The 19,988-nt window shown below is 37.6% G+C and overlaps 1 protein-coding gene across 1 annotated transcript in view; it reads right to left on the bottom strand.

The window, feature by feature from the left end:
- Window positions 1–19,988, bottom strand: part of LOC134791663 (axin) — a 94,040-nt gene that overhangs the window by 12,847 nt on the left and 61,205 nt on the right. The window contains exons 3-5 of the mRNA XM_063762747.1: window positions 3,984–4,051; window positions 959–1,040; window positions 273–375 (exon numbers count right to left, since the gene is read on the bottom strand). Of these exons, the coding sequence (XP_063618817.1) occupies window positions 273–375; window positions 959–992 (137 nt within the window). The 5' untranslated portion in view covers window positions 993–1,040; window positions 3,984–4,051. The remainder of the gene's footprint in view (window positions 1–272; window positions 376–958; window positions 1,041–3,983; window positions 4,052–19,988) is intronic.

Below are 19,988 nucleotides of genomic sequence, written 5' to 3'. Positions count from 1 at the left end.
TCTCGTCACGCTCTTCCTTGTCTCGTCTCGCGCTTCTCCGATTGGATCGGTGTATTATTGTAAATAGGTATTTAAAAGAGTAGGAATTCGCTTTTCCAATAGGACACACAGAATGAGCAGCCTCGCGAGGAAATTGACGCGCGAAGCAGCTCGGCCTGTGTAGGTAGACGTGCCTCGGGCGAGGCGGCTTGCCTCGGCTGGCGGCCTAATAACAGATTTTGTATGTTTTCTGCGCCAATGCCAATACCAAAATTGTGGGAAAGGAAACTTACTTAGACATATGTGGCTGTGCGAAGACATGTTTGGAGTGGGTCTTCCTCTCCTCGCCAGAGGCCGGCGGCAGCGACGACCGGTCAGCAAGCTTGTGATCCCAACCTAAAACATAAACGATACTTAGCAACTAAAATCCTTGCTTATCTAAAGACTGCGAATAAACAACCAATAAAACTGACGAGTGTTGTAATCAAAGTAAAAGTAAACAGGGAAGTCCATAACTTTTTTCGCATTTAATTGATCGCTCTTTAGCGATAAGTCCGCCTGTTGTTACTTACTCACTTATATCCTGTCTCTGTTTGTAACATGTATTTTTCATTGTAGTGCACAATTGCTTATTGACGTCACTGGAAGGCTACAAAGGACAACCAAAATGACGATCACAATAAGAAAACTATTTCGTTGAGCCCTTTTGGGTACGGGCAGAAAGTAATCCTGTCGTAAAACCAATTCCCTCATTTTGATATGTTGATATGAAAAAATGACTAATGTCAAATCGCCGGTGATATATCGCAAGCGCACATTGCATGAAGGCGGTGCGAAAACTCGCATGCGAGTTTGATCATATTGCGGTATTTCATCGATGTATTGAATACTTCAGTAATAAGTATTGGAACGAAACTCGAAAGCGAGTTCGAGTATCGCTTGTGTAAAATGAATGTTGACGATGTAGACAACAAGTTACCTTGCGGGTGGCCGCCTATAGGAGTGTGGCTCATGGCGCACAGGCCCTGCTCCCACCCGCGCGCTGCATGGCGAGATACCACCTGAGAACAACACATTACAACTATTTAATAAAATCACTGACTTTTTTTAACCTTTCATGTGTGTGGTGCTCAAAAATCGTGGGTTCAAACCTCGGTTGTGCAGAAAAAAACCGGCCAAGTGCGAGTCGGACTCGCACACGAAGGGTTCCGTACCATTATCTATATAAAAACGGTCACCCATCCAAGTACTGACCCCGCCCGACGTTGCTTAACTTCGGTCAAAAATCACGTTTATGTATGGGAGCACCACTTAAATCTTTATTTTATTCTGTTTTTAGTATTTGTTATTATAGCGGCAACAGAAATACATCATCTGTGAAAATTTCAGCTGTCTATAGCTATCACAGATCACGAGATACAGCCTGGTGACAGACGGACGGACGGACGGACGGACGGACGGACGGACGGACGGACAGCGGAATCTTAGTAATAGGGTCCCGTTTTACCCTTTGGGTACGGAACCCTAAAAATCGTTAACTACGACGCCTAATATTGTACGACGTGTATTCTTTTGTGCAATAAAGATTAAATAAATAAATAAAGACATGACATGGGCTTAAGACGAATAACCAGCATCTAGCCGTTTATTTATTTATAGTAATTCCAATTCACGAAGACGTAAGTTCAAAAGCGTAAGTTGGCGCAGTAAATATAGATTATGAAATGACAAAGAATGGGGCGTGTCTTCTTTTCTTGAATTGAGACTACTGTAGGGTACAAAAACTGCCAAATGATTTGCAAAACATTAACAACTTTAGTTCAAATATATATAATTGTATATAAAACAGTTATTTCCAAGAACACCTTGATGCGAAGTTTTCCCGCTCGATCTACTCATATCTATTTGAATATTCACGCGTCTCACATAGTGTATTCTAAAAAATCCGAGAAACTATATACGGTCATATGGGTGCCGAAATCTTATAATATTTAGAAGAATTGCTATAATCATCGCGTTAACAAGATAAGATAATACGTGTAAATCGTAAACAATAAGACAATAAAAAAAGCTTCTATACCTACTCTTTCACATACTCTAATCTAATTCATAACCATTCTTTGCTAATGTTTGGAAATCATTGTTTTAATTTTTGTCTTTTAGTCTCACTAAGTTCAAATTTTAAACTACTAAACAGTATCTAAATAATATTTTACTTCTTTAATAACTATGTACATGTATAAGTTTCACCCATAGATAGTCACAATACAATAAAAGAAAATGATGCGTTATGTCCGGAATCATATTCATTCAGTCTGCATCACTAGAAACCACCAAGCCACGAAAAAAATCAATACATCACACAATGAGGATCATATCCAGCATCACAACTATTTGTATAGGTTGGAACGGGACAACAATAAAAAATGAGATGGCGGACTGAAGTCAAGAGTCTCCGGCATCGATCGGAGCCAAAGGTGTTACGCATTACCCAACACAAATAGCGGGCAAATTATTTATAAGCTAGTTTACCATCACAAATTAAAGTATAAATAACACTCAATATCAAATATCAAACATCCCTATGTAAAAAAAAAACAATATTTCATAGCGAACCCAAAAATTTATTTAATTATTAATTCTCTTTCAAAAATCATCCCATAATGTATTGTACAAAAACTGTAATATAATAAGGGCATGTCAAAACATATTAAATCATAACTTCACGGTTCAATAAGCAAGTTATGAAAGAAAAAACATTGGGGCAAAAAATTATAATAGACCTTACCATGTTCATTGTGCATAAACAAACAATACACTGAGGTAGCACACCAGTTAGAGGAATTACTTTTCAATATTATAAGATGATCTTTATTAATATTTGGGATAAAAAACTCTGAATTGATTCTGGCACGACTGCGCAAAGCAACCGCTGTGGTACAAGTGATGTGAGCGGAGGCTGAATGCTCCACACAATGGGTCCGTAGCTGTGTAGCTTCGGACCCTTACCAATTATGCAGTGGTTGCATTTATGATAGGGTTTAATATTATTGTGGATCAATAACTCGATGCCAAATGCATGCAACTGAGAATAGAATGCAATATTATTTTGATGTATTAACTTTTTTTATGAGTAGAATATCAAGTTTGGTTATGCACATCACTACTAGATAGAAAAACAAACAAAAATGCGTGTCTCAAGGCCAGTGAAAGTAAATTTAGAGGGTTTCATATAGTTTTTATCAAGCTTTTAAAACACTTTTAGGAATATTAATGTGTAACACTTTAAAGTGTATGGTTAGCTATACTGCTAGCAGTAACTTTATCAAGTATTAAACGCGGTTCCCATTGATGAAACTCGAGTCTCGGGACAGGAAACAAACTATAAACAAACTTGTCACATTTCGTAGCCCTAACTAAAACAACGCCTCGCGACACCAAAACACTGTTTATTTCGTACTCGGAAATCTGAACACCGCGAGATAATCACTGTATCACACCTTATGCTAATTTAGACAGATGGGAATGGTATTTATCCTGGAATCATTAGCTGTTTCGGGAGACAATATTATGGCTTTATGACTAATTATGAGTGAAACACTGCAAGGTCTTTGTTCTTACTTGTTACAACAATAAAGGCGGCCGCTGCGGAGCCAAACGGACGACATTAACAGAAAAGTTTCTTCTAAATTAATAATAAATTAGCTTGGTTTGGTTTTGTATACAACAGTGACACGAGTTTGACAATCAACCAACCATGACAGACAGCTGTCAACTAGCGCCCTCTATCGACGACGCCTCGAACCCCGGTAGACATCAAGAAGCATGCGACAACCGCATTTGCATACGTTGGAATACTTTTGTATAGATGGCAGCACGAACTGCAAAAATAGTATAATTTTGGCGGGAAACTAAATAAAATGTGTAGACTGTAGTAAAATATTTCTTAATCATAATTAGTATTTAGTAATAAATAAAAATATTTTTATCTGAACAACACTAACCTGTATTGCAGCTTAATGCCGCTGCATTGTGATATCTTTTCTGACGGGACGGTGGTGAAATAATGTATCTGCAACAAGTAGGTAATTTCAGTAAAGAAGAGAAATACCACATAGATTGTCAAAGTAAGTTTCTTACAAAGCTAGTGTCCCATCCATAATTAAATTAACAAACCAATAAAATAGGAACATGAGACGTTGTCAGTTATAAAATAAACTATTGGTGTTAATTGTGTAGACGGGACGCGGCTTATTGTGCCTTTTACTTTATTACTACTACAACTTTATACAATTCACGTCTTTTATTACTGCCCACATAATAAATTTGTGGATTCGTGTCGAATGTCAAAAAAATCGAAACATACCTTGGGAAATTTATAATTGAAAGTGACACTTTTTAGTGTTTATCCCAGAAGCGCCTAAATTAAGTTTAAAAACATTATTGCATACATGTTTAGCAAAAGATTCAATTCCTCGACCGTCTCTAAAGCTTGATTATGATCAATTGCAGTTAGATGTTTGATATTTTCGGGCCCAAATAGGTACGTTCGGTTAGTACAATCGTACAATGTACAATATAATGGATACCCATATTGCAGAATTTCCTTGTTTTTGTTTTCTACGGTGTTTCAAGGATTATCCATTAAATATTAATGGGAGCATTGACGATTAATGACCAATTTCTATTAATTTTAGTTCGTAAAACACTTACCTAAAGTGTTTTTTTAATTTGACTGTGACCAGCATCAATTGAATACCAATAGTCTACCTTTACCCACTCCAAATTAAAAGAAAAGCTCTACCTATTTATTTTGTTTTCACTAGTTGCAGTCTTGGTTGAGGTAACCATATTGTAACATAGCGCCAGGCTGGCGCCGCCAGCTAGTGGTTTTGGTGGAACTTCGTTGTTTCTGTTATTTCTGTTAGTGTTAATTTCTTTTTAGAAATATTGAACATGATTTAATTTAATTATATAGTTTAATTACAAATAGGAATATTTGTATTTCACCTTTTTTTCTTGATATTGTGTTGTTGGGTAATTAAACCTTTATGTTTTAAAAGATAGCACAATATGACTGGCAACATGCAGTTCGTGTTGTAAAGAGCACGAAATTTGAAATGGAAGGAAAATAGAATGAGAAGAAAAGACGGCATGGATTTGTGTCAGAACATATATTGATTGTTACAAAAATTAAAATATATTAATATAAAATTCAGCGTGGAAATCCATTGTCGCTGTATATAGTTCCGGAGATACTTATTTTGGTTACTGGGTAAGTAATTCTCGCAATGTTGTGTTTTCACGGCAAACCGGCTAAATCCAAACTCGGTAAAGACTAAGTTATTTATTCTTTCCAGGGTTTAATATGTCGTGGCAAATGTTCCTTTCCTTTGCCATGTTGCTGAAGAAAGAGGTGCGTGCCCTTGAGCGTGGCAAGCTGATGTAAGAGACGGGTCTTCTCAAGATCGGGGCGCCTTCATGGTCATTGTCACGAGTTCCGACCCAAATGCTATTTCTTGACCGCTGCAGACTTTTCTGTAAGTGTTATGATTCGGTTCAGTGTTTAGGTGTCTCTCAGCAGTTGTGCACAAAGCTAAATCTCATGATATTTGTTATATTTTTTAGATCGTCTATCTCGTTCGTCTGGCGGAATGCAGAGGAGTTAACTTGGAGGAATTAACGTCGTCTGTGGCAGCAGGTATGTGTTGGCCCTTAGGTAGCCCATAGTAAGCTCATAGTTTACTTGAAGTTCATGTTTTGTTTTGTCATAGATCGGTAACCTTTTGCTTTTGTCACATTTATAATGAATAACTTTAATATCATAACCAAGGTTTACTGTGATCTAATGGACAGTGTTACTTGCCAATTTAATGCTCAGGCGTAACTTTACGGGTTATAATTATCTGAATAAAATTTAACTAAACAACTAGTTTGTTGGTGGTTTATCCTAAGTGTAAGAATACAGATATTAATGAACCAACAGCTCTACCGTTAGCAGTCAGAGCTAGAAGATGTAATTTTTAGGGTATGTAGGAGTTTTGAGAGAAGAAATAAAACAGCTATCAAGTGGACTCTTGTGTTTTCTTTCCTTTATTACATCCCTAGGTATTATGTAACCAGCCGGGTACATTTTCATAGGTTTACAGGTTATATAATTGGCGCCCACAAGGAATCTGTATTTTACCATACCTGTATTTTACAATTCAGTTTATTTGAATAAACCATCAATTTTGAGTATTAAACTGGCAAACAAGACATTTTTGGTAGTAATTTTGTTAATGGTTATTTATTAACAACTGTCAAGTTGTACAGTTTGGTAAGTCGTTTAATTCATACGTACTTTGAATAAGAGTTTCGCGCGGCAGGTTGTTTTAGGATCAAGTAGGGTTGACTTTATTGGTTGGTTCTGCTTGATTTTGTCGTCGCAAGTTTTGAATTTATTTCAAAGCAGTCATCCGTGAATAATAGGTACATGGAAGAAGTTAGGTAGTTTTATTGTTAGTTTAAGGTTAATCGTGCCTGAGGACAGGCAAGTTGGCAAGTAACACTGTCCATTAGATCACAGTAAACCTTGGTTATGATATTAAAGTTATTCATTATAAATGTGACAAAAGCAAAAGGTTACCGATCTATGACAAAACAAAACATGAACTTCAAGTAAACTATGAGCTTACTATGGGCTACCTACCTAATTGGTAGGTAAGTCACAGCATTATTAAACTTTATATTACAATGTTAATTTTCTTTTACAACCAAACTTCATGTTTACATTTTACAGTCACAGTACCTTTCAATATGGCCAATGATGTCTGACCGCGGCCCGCATTAATTGCCTAATGTCCCACCACAAACCCCGACAACGATCAAAAACGGCTTACTCCCGTCCGAACTCCGACACACATACGCCGGCCCGATCAGAGATGAAACTCCAAATGGGAAAATTCAATTAGTGTAATAACAGCGCGCAGTTCCATTATACCAATCAAAGGAAAACCGGAAAGTTTGCGCACATCAAAGAGTCGCTTAGTGCGTGTGTAATGACTGCTTGGGGACGGGATCGGGCACTGGCAATGGTAGATTTATAGAATATAGGCTCATATAGATGATCCCTTGATATCCATAGAGGATTAGTTATTACACTCGAAGCGCTAATTAAGACCCTTAAGACAGGCCAGGTAAAGCGGCTATAGTGGATTTTTTTGAAAATAAATGTCCTTTAAACACACACAATTTCAACTTTACCTACATGCAAATAAGAGCCTGAAGATACTTGTAATAAGGCCCACCAACAAATGAGCAAATCTAGATTTGCAATGAGTCAATGACTGAAAAAAATTATGATGGGTTCGTACCAATCATCAATTTTTTCAGTAATGTAATTTTGTAATTACAAATACACACTCGATCACTTTATGTAATCGGAATAAAGAAAGCGTAAACGTGTATACATGAGGTTGAGGCCGTGTCTACAAGTACGACATCAAAAGGGAAGTTAATCCTTCCATTCCCGAGCTGATTACCTGTCGAAAGAAATCATTTCACGTGTTTCTATCTGCCATTTCTCGGTACCGCGTAAATTAGAGATTGGGGCTTTGGTGTTAATGTTAAGGCTTCAAAGGCTCAAATGACAGGAATTGGAAACTTTTTAACTGAACTTTTCCGTTAAGCCGAAGACTCAAAATGTTCTCATATTAAGATACTTTGATGTCAGAAGCGATTAAATAAAAGGTACAATAAAAAACGAATCTTCATGAAGCATCTTTTCCGGGTAACCGTATATATATAGCAAGGTAGTAAAAAATATCCAGAACTAAAATTAGACGAACTGGCACAATCTAACCGAAAACAAAATTACTAGGCAGTATTCCAGTTGACTCTCTCTAGGTACCTTCGTTAGGTTGACTCTACAATTATTTAATGAGTATCCACTATGTGTCATTCGAAAATGATGAGCTTTATCAATAGCACACTAATACCTACTTCAGTTTGGAATTATTAAATAAAGCGAGATAACTATTCGAAGCCAAAGGCTGAAGGCAGAATTCCAGGAGCGAAATGGCCTTTACAAAAGGTAGCCAAAAAGTATGGAGCGGCACAAAGCGAAACAGATTTCTGTTTTCAAACATCGCATAGAAGAGCGTAACTAATAGTAACTAGAGATCAAAACGATAAGGGTTGTTCAGGGATTTTACTCACAACTATTACAGAAGGAATCGCTCCAGAAAAACCGGTATAAATGTGATCGGTAACAACTTACAATTGCTATGGAGATAGAGTTGCGCTTAGGCTGGTTTTTCTAAAGCGATGCCTTGAATCGTTGGGAATAGCAGGCCAGTATTAGCGATCCGTCATCAAAGGGGGACGACCACTTTGATCGGACCGCTTCCTGGGAAATTCCTTTAGCACTACGTAACATACTAATCAATCGCTGGGATATATCCAATCGGAAAAGGCATTAAAGGCAATAGTTCCAGCTTGCGGTAAACTGTTTGCGAGGGGGGAGGGGTTAGGGGGGGGGGGGGATGTTCGCGCCGCACATCAAAGGCGCGTCGAGACAAAGCTCTAAGAGCCTTTTAACTTTATTTAGCGGAGTGGTAAGTTTAGCCGGTCGCGATTCGCAGGTTAAAGAGTAACACACTCACTTGAGCCACGGGGGGACGGCGCAGGGTTGAGCAGAACTCATTGTTCTATAACTAGTAACTACTCGCGTCAGTCTTCTGCATATTATGTATGGGTTTCATTCGATACCCTCCATTCTGGATCTGGAGAGTATGAGCGGCCGTCTTGCGATTGAGACAGCGTCTCTGGTCGCACCCCATGGCTGTGCCGTGCTCATATCGCCGTCAATTTGGGGATGATGGAGTGTCGAAACGAAACCCCTATAATACACGTATAAAGTACGTGGTTTTTCATAATTCATAAGGCACACTTATCGCCAAAAATAAATTCGAGAAAGACAGATGCGTTACTGTAGGGTTGATAGAGATAGTAAGTATATAAGGTAGAGCAGTTTATAAATACGAATAATTGCTGCCAATCCACTGCTATCAGCGAGAATTAACATACCTTGTTAGTCTTGATACTCTTCGATTTACTTAGTCACTGCTATTCGTAATTAAAGTTTAATTATTTTGCAGTAAGGATACTTCTTGTTAACATGACACAGTAGATATTCAGCGAATGATACAAAACTTTACAACAGCCGATTTTTTTCAATAATTTTAATCGTAAATCCCTGATCTAAACAGAGAACAAAGCATCATCAAACCTCTCAGCGACCCTCCACAACCTTAGACCACTCAACACAAATCCTGCTTCAGCCTAGCCCTAGCCCTAGATCTGGCAACCCTACCGGCCCACCCCGCACATCAAACGGGCCGCTAATGCCGCCCGCACCGCGGCGCCTCTTTGTCGGCGCCCTTTGAGTCGCGATGCCGCGCCACCTAAGCCTCGGACAATGAGGCTGGATCGACTGCGAACTGCGAACTACAACCTACAATGCCGAAAGCGATGTTTATAAATAAACAACGGTGATCTATGATCTTTCTGTTTGTCAATTTACACTGCAGAGTGCAAAAACTGCAGAACAACTCGCCCAAGACCAGGATTGTGATATGAAAAAATTGAATATCCTGACAAAAGTCCGGACATCAAGCGGACGATAATTTCTCCATGTCAAGAATAATCCGGACGGATAGCAACCCTACCCAAGAGTCTCATGACTCTACATTTGGCCACATCATTATTCCTACTATCTAATCCCCTCAATCTTCGATTAAAAGTTACCACGATGTCACAAAGCAGCAATAATCATTATTATTTTCGTATAAGTTTCAGTGTCATAACATTGTCAGAAATTGATTGAGAGATTAAGTATTCCTTTCCTTGACCCTAATTGACAAATGTTTATTTATAGGTGTTAATCCCGTTGTGTTTGGATTTTTCGCTCTTTTCCCAAGAAAGTTAAGAGGCTTTAAAAAAATGGTGATATCAGCAATCTAACAAATGAGGGTCTCTCATTTATGTATGATAAAGATCCTGGCCAAATTTTTAGGTATCTGTTTACATTTTTTATCGAGAACATTTTTTTCTGTTCTATAAGGCAGGACCGAGGTTTGATTGAACCCACGATTTTAGACCGCCACACACATATGAAAGGTCAAAGAAAACCTTAAGCCCACTTGCACCACCCCACTAACCCGGGGATAAGTGGTTAAACCGTTAACCCAGTGTCAAATTGTACCGGTATTACTGGTAACCATGGTAACTAAGCGATGGTAGCCGAGTGGATATGACGTCCGACTTTCAATCCGGAGGTCGCGGGTTCAAATCCTGGCTCGTACCAATGAGTTTTTCGGAACTTATGTACGAAATATCATTTGATATTTACCACTAGATTTCGGTGAAGGAAAACATCGTGAGGAAACCTGCATACATCTGCGAAGAAATTCAAAGGTGTATGTGAAGTCCCCAATCCGCATTGGGCTAGCGTGGGGACTATAGCCCAAGCCCTCTCGCGCATGAGAGGAGGCCTGTGCCCAGCAGTGGGGCGTATATAGGCTGAAATGAATGAAAATGATGCATGGTAACTCAATGTTTAACCGGTTCACCCCGGGTTAGTCGAATGGTGCAAGCGGCCCTTATTCATAAACGCGCTACAAACCTCAATTAGCTAATAATCATTTGTCCGTATCATTTTGACTTATGAATTTGTAAGAAAGGGATAAAACATAATTTAACTAAATAACGCCCGTGAAGTTTTATGAATAAGGGATTAGTAAACGACTGTGCCTTACAGTTACGATTTTGCACTTTAAAATATTTAAAGGCTTCAAGGACAGGTATCTGCTTTAAAACAATCCAATCCACGTTGAGATCCACGGCTAGTTAAATCTGATCATTACATTCAGACTGCGTACGAATCAAATCCCCACTAGCGGGGGCGAGTGTGCGTTGATTACCATAAGCTGGCACAAAGGCAGGTCCTTTGACGAATTAACGCTAACATGGCCTATGTTTATCTATCACATCTATACGCAAATGGCTTTCATGTCGGCTAGATAGCGTGTCACTGGTCTTCATCATCACATCACTGTATGATAGTTTATTTATACGCCCACGCTGCTATTTTCAGTATTTTCTTTGACATAAAGAGAGCTCTCTGATGATCGTGTTATAAAGCTTCTATGTAGTAAATGAAGGATAAAACATAGAAGTCCCTTTCATATTTTAGAATAATTTAGTCCTTAAGCCCGTAGCTTTCAAACAGAGAACAAAAGAGGAATGAAAGTTATCAGTGAACGTGCCATGTGTTAGTTGCTTTTTGTATCGCATGGAACCTTTAGCGTATTTAATGAACATATTATACATCTCTCAGAGCTCAGAGATGACTAAAACAAACGTAGCCTTTTTTCCGTAGGTACCTGAGATACCGTAACACGATATTTCATTGCACAGATAAGAGATGAGACCGTCCTTTGCCAGAACAAATACAAAGGCACAAAAGCTCTTATCTCAGTAATTTTAAACTAACCGCCGCACCTTACAAACGAACACATAATGTTAATGATACAAGTGTGCTACGTTAATCAGGTAACGTGAGCTGAAAACGTGTTTCATACGAAGTTTTTCAACAGACTTGCGAGGAAAAAGACAAAATATTATTAAGAATAAGTCAAATTTTAATCGTTCAAACAGTTAGTAAAAGTACAATAAAAAAAAGTGTAATCATTCATTACCGCACAAGTTCGATAATTATAATGAAAACATCACGTGGGTTTAATATCTAGGACTATGAGATTTATGAGCCTAAAAACGTTACGAGCAAGTGTGTCGAAAACAATCGTTAAATTCGCACTCGAATATGTAATTGCGGCATGTTATGTTCATTTCGCAAGTTTTTACAGGATTCCGAGCGGACCGCGCAACTTGCGGGGGAGGCGATGAAATTGATTTCCCAGTGATCAAAAGAATGAAATTCGCAAAGGGAAGGAAGGTAATTTATTTGACCAAAGCGTTGACAGAACGCTGCTACCTCCGCCAATGTTTCTGGACACGGGAATATTAAATCTGCGCCGAATAAAATGTAAAATTGTTTCGCTAAGTAATCATTTTATTGATATTTGTTTCGCTGCAAAATAAAAATGTACGTAGGTGTTCCACGAACTCTAGCAGAGATCATTGTTAAAAAAAATTGTTTTAGGCTATTATTGTGTTAGTTAGATTTGAAACTAACTCTAATTAGGTGTGCCTAATTAGTAATTAGTAAAATATCAAAGCACTGTTCACGTGACCCTCGATGCATCATCTTATTTATCATCATGAATGACAAACTTTACTAAACCTCGACAAAATGAATACAGCGCCAATGGTAAAACCTATCAATGGGCCTACCTGTATCTATCTCACTGGTGTAGTTACAGATATTTTATAATTATAAACCAATAGGTTCTGTCCGCGACTTCGTTTGCCTGGGATGATGATGGTGATGATTAATAAAAAGTCCTACCCTGTCCTTCCTCGGGCCTCAAAGTCTTATCTCCATACCAAATTTCATCAAAATCTGTGTTAAATTAGTGTTAATTAAGCTTGAAGAGGTAACAGATAGACTTAATTTTTCGCATTTATAATATTAGTACCTACACAGATAAAAAAGATATCTTAATTCAAAACGAAAAACTCTCTTGCGCACGGTTGCTTAAAGAAAATAATAAATTGCTTAGTCCAATAAATATGTCTTGAGTTAAAACCATCATCATTTTTTAAAGGAGAATAAAAATTGTTTAGTTTCATGTTTACACATTTTTAAAGCTAATTTTAGTGATTTGAGTTAAGATATTAATTATTCGCCGCAATAAAAAAAAGTCTTGGCAAGAGATATTGCACGCTCTTGAAAAACGGTTTTAGCTTGAGTAACTCTTCATCAAACCAAAAATATTACCCAATTCCAAAGAAGAAGCACCAAAATTTTCCTTTGAGACTTTTAAGTTTTTAGGCAAGAGCGATTATTTTAGTAGGAGATCCCACATATGGTCACTATTATGTGGTTGCCGTGTTTAAAGAGGTGATTTTATATCGATAATTGCACTCATCTGTCTGACGCTTGAATTATACATTAAAATGATGGTAATTTTATTGCACAATGGTATAGGGTTGCCTGCGAAAATCCGGTCACAAATAAGGGTTGCCAGGCTTTTAAATAAAATAAGAAGGGAAGACTTTTAGCGATAACTCATAAACGGCTTAACTGATCAAGTTTGTTTTAATTTTATTTGATTAAGTTTTTTAAGCACTATTTTCCTAATTTTTTCCATATTTTTTGTACAGATGGTTCAACAGTTAGAAGGAAAAAACTTTTTTTTTCTTTCTAAACGATTATTTTCGAAATGATTCACTTTGTCAAGAAATGTTGTTTAAAGACCCCTATTTATTTTGAAAGGCCTATCCAACGACACCTCACACTATAAGGTTGAAACGATAAAAAAATTGTCACACACATTTTGTTTCTTTCAAAGCGATTATTTCCGAAAATATTCACTTTATCAAAAAATGTTCTCCTAAAACCCCTATTCATTTTGAAAGACCTTTCCAACAACATCCCACACCATAGGGTTGACACGAAAAAAAAATTCTCACGTACATTTTGTTTCTTTCGAGGCGATTATTTCCTAAAATATTCACTTTATCAAAAAATGTTTTGTAAAAAACCGTATTTATTTCAAAAGACCTATCTAACGACATGTTACACTTTAGGCTTGAAGCGAAAAAAATGGTCACATATATTTTTGTTCTTTTTTTTCGTTTGATACCTATGTTGTAAGATGTCATTTGATATGTGTTTTAAAATAAATAGGGTTCTATACCATTTTATTTGCAATAAAATTACCATCATTTTATTGTATAATTCAAGCGTCAGACAGATGAGTGCAATTATCGATATAAAATCACCTCTTTAAACACGGCAACCACCTAATAGTGACCGGAAAAAGATAGGCAACCTAGTTGATTTATGTTGTACAAGTTGTATACTTTCCATTGAAACTTATTTCGTTCGTCAGACAAATCGGTGAAATTTGCCGAAAAAAATTTTTTTTTCATAATTATTAAAAATAGCCTTGACCATATTTCTTTAGGCAACCCTATTTATTTATGTTCTGGAACATATTTTCTTTCATATTTTCATAGTTTCATCCGTCAGACAGATTGGTGAAGGTCGACCATATATGTGGGATCTTCTACTATTTCTTGGTTTGATGTTTTCAACCTACAGTCAAGAGCCAAAGCTATTTCAAAGAAGAAGCATCAAAATTTTGCTTTGAGACTTTTAAGTTTTTAGACAAGAGCGATAAATTATTGATTTGATGTTTTCAACCTACAGTCAAGAACCAACGCTATTTCAAAGAAGAAGCACCAACATTTTCCTTTGAGACTTTTAAGTTTTTAGACAAGAGCGATAAATTATTGGTTTGATATTTTCAATATACAGTCAAGAACCAAAGCTATTTCAAAGAAGAAGCACCAACATTTTGCTTTGAGAGTTTGGATTATTTGCAAGAAGTTAATTTTAGCTGTCAAATTGCCTGATAGATGTCGCTGTACCGTGTGTTGAAAATCCTAGTTCGCGGTGTTAAGATTTTTCCGAGAAACATGACGTCTGGCCGGTACTAAAAATATTGTTAAGCATTTAGAACAGTTGTACTTACCTCTATTGAATTTATTACATTATTGTATAGTCAATAAGAGGGCTTTTAGTTTAGTTTAGTTTCGAACAACATTACATCTTCAACTAATCAGGAGAATCATGTTCGTTTAAGAAAATTAATTCTTTTTACAAGTTATACTAAATTTTGCGCTAAGAAATTTCAGCTCTAGATATAAATAATATAATATTTTACATTGAGTAACGTATTCTTGAACCAATGCTTTTTCTTGTTTTTACGGAGAAATATAATTCTCAATTCAATTATGAGTATCTTTAGCCCCAAGAAACAAAGTTTCTTGGCACAAGTTCTTTAAGTATTGCACTAAGACACTTAGGTTCAATTCAAAAACTACAATACATAAAACAAAACGCAAACGCTCTTGGTAAGAATATTGAGCTTTTTTAAAAAAAACTTTTTGTAGCTCGGATAAAGAATTGATATTTTTGGCTTAAATAATAAACGTTGAAACATTTTATATCTTGACGCAAGAATTTTATTGTTTCCTTATATAGGAAACACAAAATATCTTGACTCAAGAGTATTTACTTGGCTGGAGAACTATTTTTTTTCTGTGTAGTGATTAGTACAAGAGTATCATCATAAACGCACATACTCCATTCCATCTGGGGTAAAAACCAAGGAAAACCCTTTAAATTGTTTTCGTTCATTGACAACCATATCAAAGTCAAGAAATCAAAGTAAGCGTTCTTACGAGTACGTAAAAATTAAATGATAGCTGAAAGTATTAGTATAATGCCCTGCGCTTTCTACTACACAAGGTTAAGTTAAGTAAGAGGTCCGTTCGATCGTCCCAGTCCACGGTAACTCGATTGGAAGCGTAACTAACTAGTAAACTAGAGGCGTACTATACGGTAATTATTTCTATTGTGCCGTTACCGGCGGGCTAACTAAATCACCTCACGGTAACATCATTACCGATACATGTATCACATGAGTGTATGTATGAGATGTAATGACTATTTTGCGTACAGCGCCTGCATATAAAGGTAATTTACTTCGTTAACTGACAGTAACTATATTAATAGAGTGTTCCTTGAATTTCTAAGTCTTCTCAGTATATATTGCTAGGCAAGAAGGTAAATAAAGATAAGAAGGATAGGTATTTAAATGATCGTCCTTGCAAAAAAAGTTTGACAACCTAATAATATTAATTACACTTCCAGATCTAAACTTTCATCAATCATTTTATTTTGCTCAGCTCTACTCCTGAAATTCCATCTCTAAGAATGTGACCACAATATGTTTCGCCTAAACATTTCTCGATATGCAACCAATATTAAAATATTTCCTGACCATTGAATGCAATACGCCAAGGATTCCATGAAATCTGCATGGGCCCGAGCGCGGCCCGCGTCGTCGCATTTCTGTGACCCGCCGAAGCGAAATTTTTGCTTCGCGACCCGTCTTGACCACGCAACGATTGGAATTCCATATCCGCATACATCCGAAGATAACTTACAAGACTTAAAAAGTTGGATATAAAGCTGAATGCCCAATGTTAAACGACAGTGCTCACTGCTCACCTCAACGCACAAACAAATCGAAAACATTTACCCCCCAGCTTTCCCTATTTCTATAATTGAAACAGATGTCTGAATAGCAGTTTTACAAGTCAGAGCGTCCAATCAGATCCATTCATGTGTCTCCAATTGTCACCCGCCTCGGCAACCCTACACAATTTGCCCACGTACTTTCGGAGTGAGAGGAAATTGACCATCGCACGTGTTACACACGATCCTACTCCACATGGCTACACCCGTACTTACAAACGTTGAAAATAATACATCTTTTATATTAATATAAGGCTCAAATTCGAACGAGCGCTGGACTTGGTGGAAAAGTCACGTGTCCCAGCCGCAGGTACAGGCGCTGAATTCTATTCGATAGAAAATCATTCGTGCGCAATTTCTTATGCAATAAGGAAGCCTCCTAAATTGTCACCAGGGAATTGAATCAAGCCTGCTATGTGACGCGGAATATTTCCGAATTACGACTATTCCAAGGTTGTGACGACAGTTTCAATTTTTTTATGCGGGGTGTCGGGGTGTGGTGTGTTCAACCCTTAGCCAAATTTTGTGAAGTGTAATCACGTTAAAAATGTATGAAATAGCCAAATATTTTTTCGCGAAAAATTATTTGGTACTCACCTCAAACCAATTGTCTATGGGCGGAAAAAACAGTGAGGTAAACACTATTACGCGCTTCAATTAGCCTACCGGGTCCCTTGAGCGTGCTTTTGAAAGACAATGAAACGCTCGGGGGCATAAAGAGAGCATTCAATCTCGCATCGAGCATTGTTTTTCCGACATTACCTGGCTGATTACACCGCTGCCGGTGACGTCTCCGTCTCCAGGTGCGGCAATCAGCCGTGGAATAGGGTCTGCCCGCGGCTGAATAATGTAACTCGTAACACAGATCACACACCTTCTAGACGGAGCGTAGTCATCCGAATCAAGCATTGCGTCCCTGCGCTTGTAAATTCCAACATGCGTAAAAGAGCGCCCGTGGTGGTGACACAATCCATGCTGACACCGCCGAGGCTTCATAATCTTCATTATCATCTTGCCGTTTTAGCAACTTCATTTGGGGTCGGCCCTTCATATGCGTCTGCCAGAACAGTCTCTTTGGTGGTGTCTACAGTGGTGTCTACCACCAGGAAGCCGGAGGTCAGCCCCCTGCTATTGGCTTGATGGCGAAAATGAGCATGGTTTTCACGGAGTAGTTGTCGTCCTGTCTCATCACATGACCGCACCATCGCTTGTAGACGCTTCATAATGCGGATTCTAAATGAGGGTAGTCTATACCTCGTAATCTTGGCTAACAATAACGTCGCCTGCACGCGACGCTTTGCATACAATGACCCGCCGCGAATGAGTTGCGGAGGGAAAATGCGACTGTCGTCTCTTAAAGGATTTTTTAAGCAAATTTGGCTCAAATCCAGTTTAATTTGAATTGTGCTCGTTATTTTCACTCGTTTCCAATGTTAATGAAAACGTGTTGACTGAGTACTTAGTTAAATCCAGATGCTCTAAAGTCTAAATTGTTTTAAGTAGATTTGAGTGTGTTGAAAATTAAGACATTTGAATCTTAAAACGAATTGAACATTTAAACCCAACTTAGATTAAAATGGGAAGTTTTCAGGCAAACTACACCACACATACATTTTGGCAGTAACCCCCTTGTTGGAAAGATACAATAAGAACGTTCATTTATATTTAATTTAAGGTTATTTTCCCTTGAAAACTGCACACACATGTGTCTCGTCTAATCGATTAGTTAGCGAAAACACACATGCATGTGATATTGATCGTAAGTGTTGTGACACTTGTGACTATATTAAAATAATTATAAACGGAAAAGCTTAGGTACTTACATAAAAAGCTACCTGTCTTATTAAGTCATAAATACAAGTCATATGAAGCCGTCACTTGAACCGTACTAGCAGCGAACGCAATTCAATTTATATCAAACGGGAATTAATACAAAAAGCGAGTATTAATTCGCGCACCGTCGACCCGCGAACCACACTGCCAATCCATCAGTTGTACTTCCAGCAATACTTGACTATTGATGAACCCTATATCGAAGCAATAAGGCGTATTGTCAGTTAACAGGATGGCACAATAGGTTGCGGTAAAAATTCATATTGTTTTATTGAAGCTTTTGACATGTTCGATGGATCTGCGGTTCGTCACGTCATTCGCGGACAAGCGCTGATAGGAAATGTTTTTCGGTTTTTTTGGCTTGTCAATATTTATTTTGGCAGTGTTACTAGCAGACGTGTTTCATTGTTGTGCAACTAAAAAGCTAATCAATATCCATGTATTCTAGTTCTGAGAAGTCCTCTCTTATTTATTACATATTAACCGACTTCCAAATCCCAAAGGAGGAGGTTATCAATTCGGTTGTATGTTTTGTAAGCTGTAGAATTGTAGATAGGATAAAGACAATTTTAACTACTCGTTAGTTATTAAGTTCTGCCTATCTGGCATAATGTTTACCTTCCGTCCTTTAAATTATATTACAACAATAAAATAGGCACTCTCCTCTCCTCTCCTCTAATTTATACTCTAGAAGTCTAGACTACCTATATATTTTTTTTATTTATTGATAATAACATTAAGAGCGCTCTTACAAGAAAAGTCGAAATAACGCAAAATTGATGATACTAGTCGACGAAATTCAGGACTTTGTGCTCATTATTAGAAACAATGAGTACTTGTTCCAGTAAAAGCGTCTTCTTATCTTTTTAAATATCGTTGTAAATATTAGAAAAAGGACTTATTAAATTAGTAATGATTTTTTTTCTGATGGTCGTTTCCGAAAAACCCCGTGAAGCACTGAATGGCAAGCTCTTATTTGGAAATGTTGAGAAGTTTACTCTGCTAAACCTGGCTATTTTGTATTACTAATACCCTGTACTTTAGGCATATCAAACGATATTTTTCCTACACACCTTTGAGAAAGAGAAAATCAAAGTAAAACGAACTCAATTTTCTCTCCGAAACAAGTGTCAATTCCTACGAAAATCTACTTAATATCGAAGTTATTTTCATACTCAAGCAATCTGCAACGTTTGCTTATACTGTTGGTATACATTAGTGTTTATGAAATTCTACTATAATTTTTTGGCAATTTTTTGAAAACTACTCTATATTACCGATGACGCGCGCTGCGCCAGCTCAGTGCCGCGGCAGAGCTTGTAGAGGCAGGACGTGTGTCGGTCGGCTCCGCACATTTTCAACGGCGACAACGAGATTTTTTATCATTGTGTGCGGCGGGCGCCGTGTAAAACGCTATACTGTGTGCGTGTAAACCGCAACGAGAGACTTTGATCCTAGCACTGTTTTTATAGTATTATAATTTATAATGGTACAGTTTAATAAACTACCGGACAGGATTAAAAATATTTGAAACGACCTGAATTCTATATGTATTAATTTTGACTCAAGATAGTACTCAGGGTAGTCAGGGTCTGATGATGGAGCCGGAAGGTGGTCACCGGTACCAATCAACCATGCGACTAAACCACTTCGTGTTTAGGCTCGTTTTATTCATCTCAACAAGATCTTTGACACAAGATAGTACTCAGGGTCTGATGATGGAGCCGGAAGGTGGTCACCGGTACCAATCAACCATGCAACTAAACCACTTCGTGTTTGGGCTCGTTTGATTCGGCTCAACAAGATCTTTGACTTAAGATAGTACTCAGGGTCTGATGATGGAGCCGGAAGGTGGTCACCAGTACCAATCAACCATGCAACTAAACCACTTCGTGTTTAG

This window comes from Cydia splendana, chromosome 6, assembly GCF_910591565.1.
Source record: "Cydia splendana chromosome 6, ilCydSple1.2, whole genome shotgun sequence".
Classification (NCBI taxonomy): domain Eukaryota; kingdom Metazoa; phylum Arthropoda; class Insecta; order Lepidoptera; family Tortricidae; genus Cydia; species Cydia splendana.
This window is presented reverse-complemented; position numbering and strand designations above follow the sequence as displayed.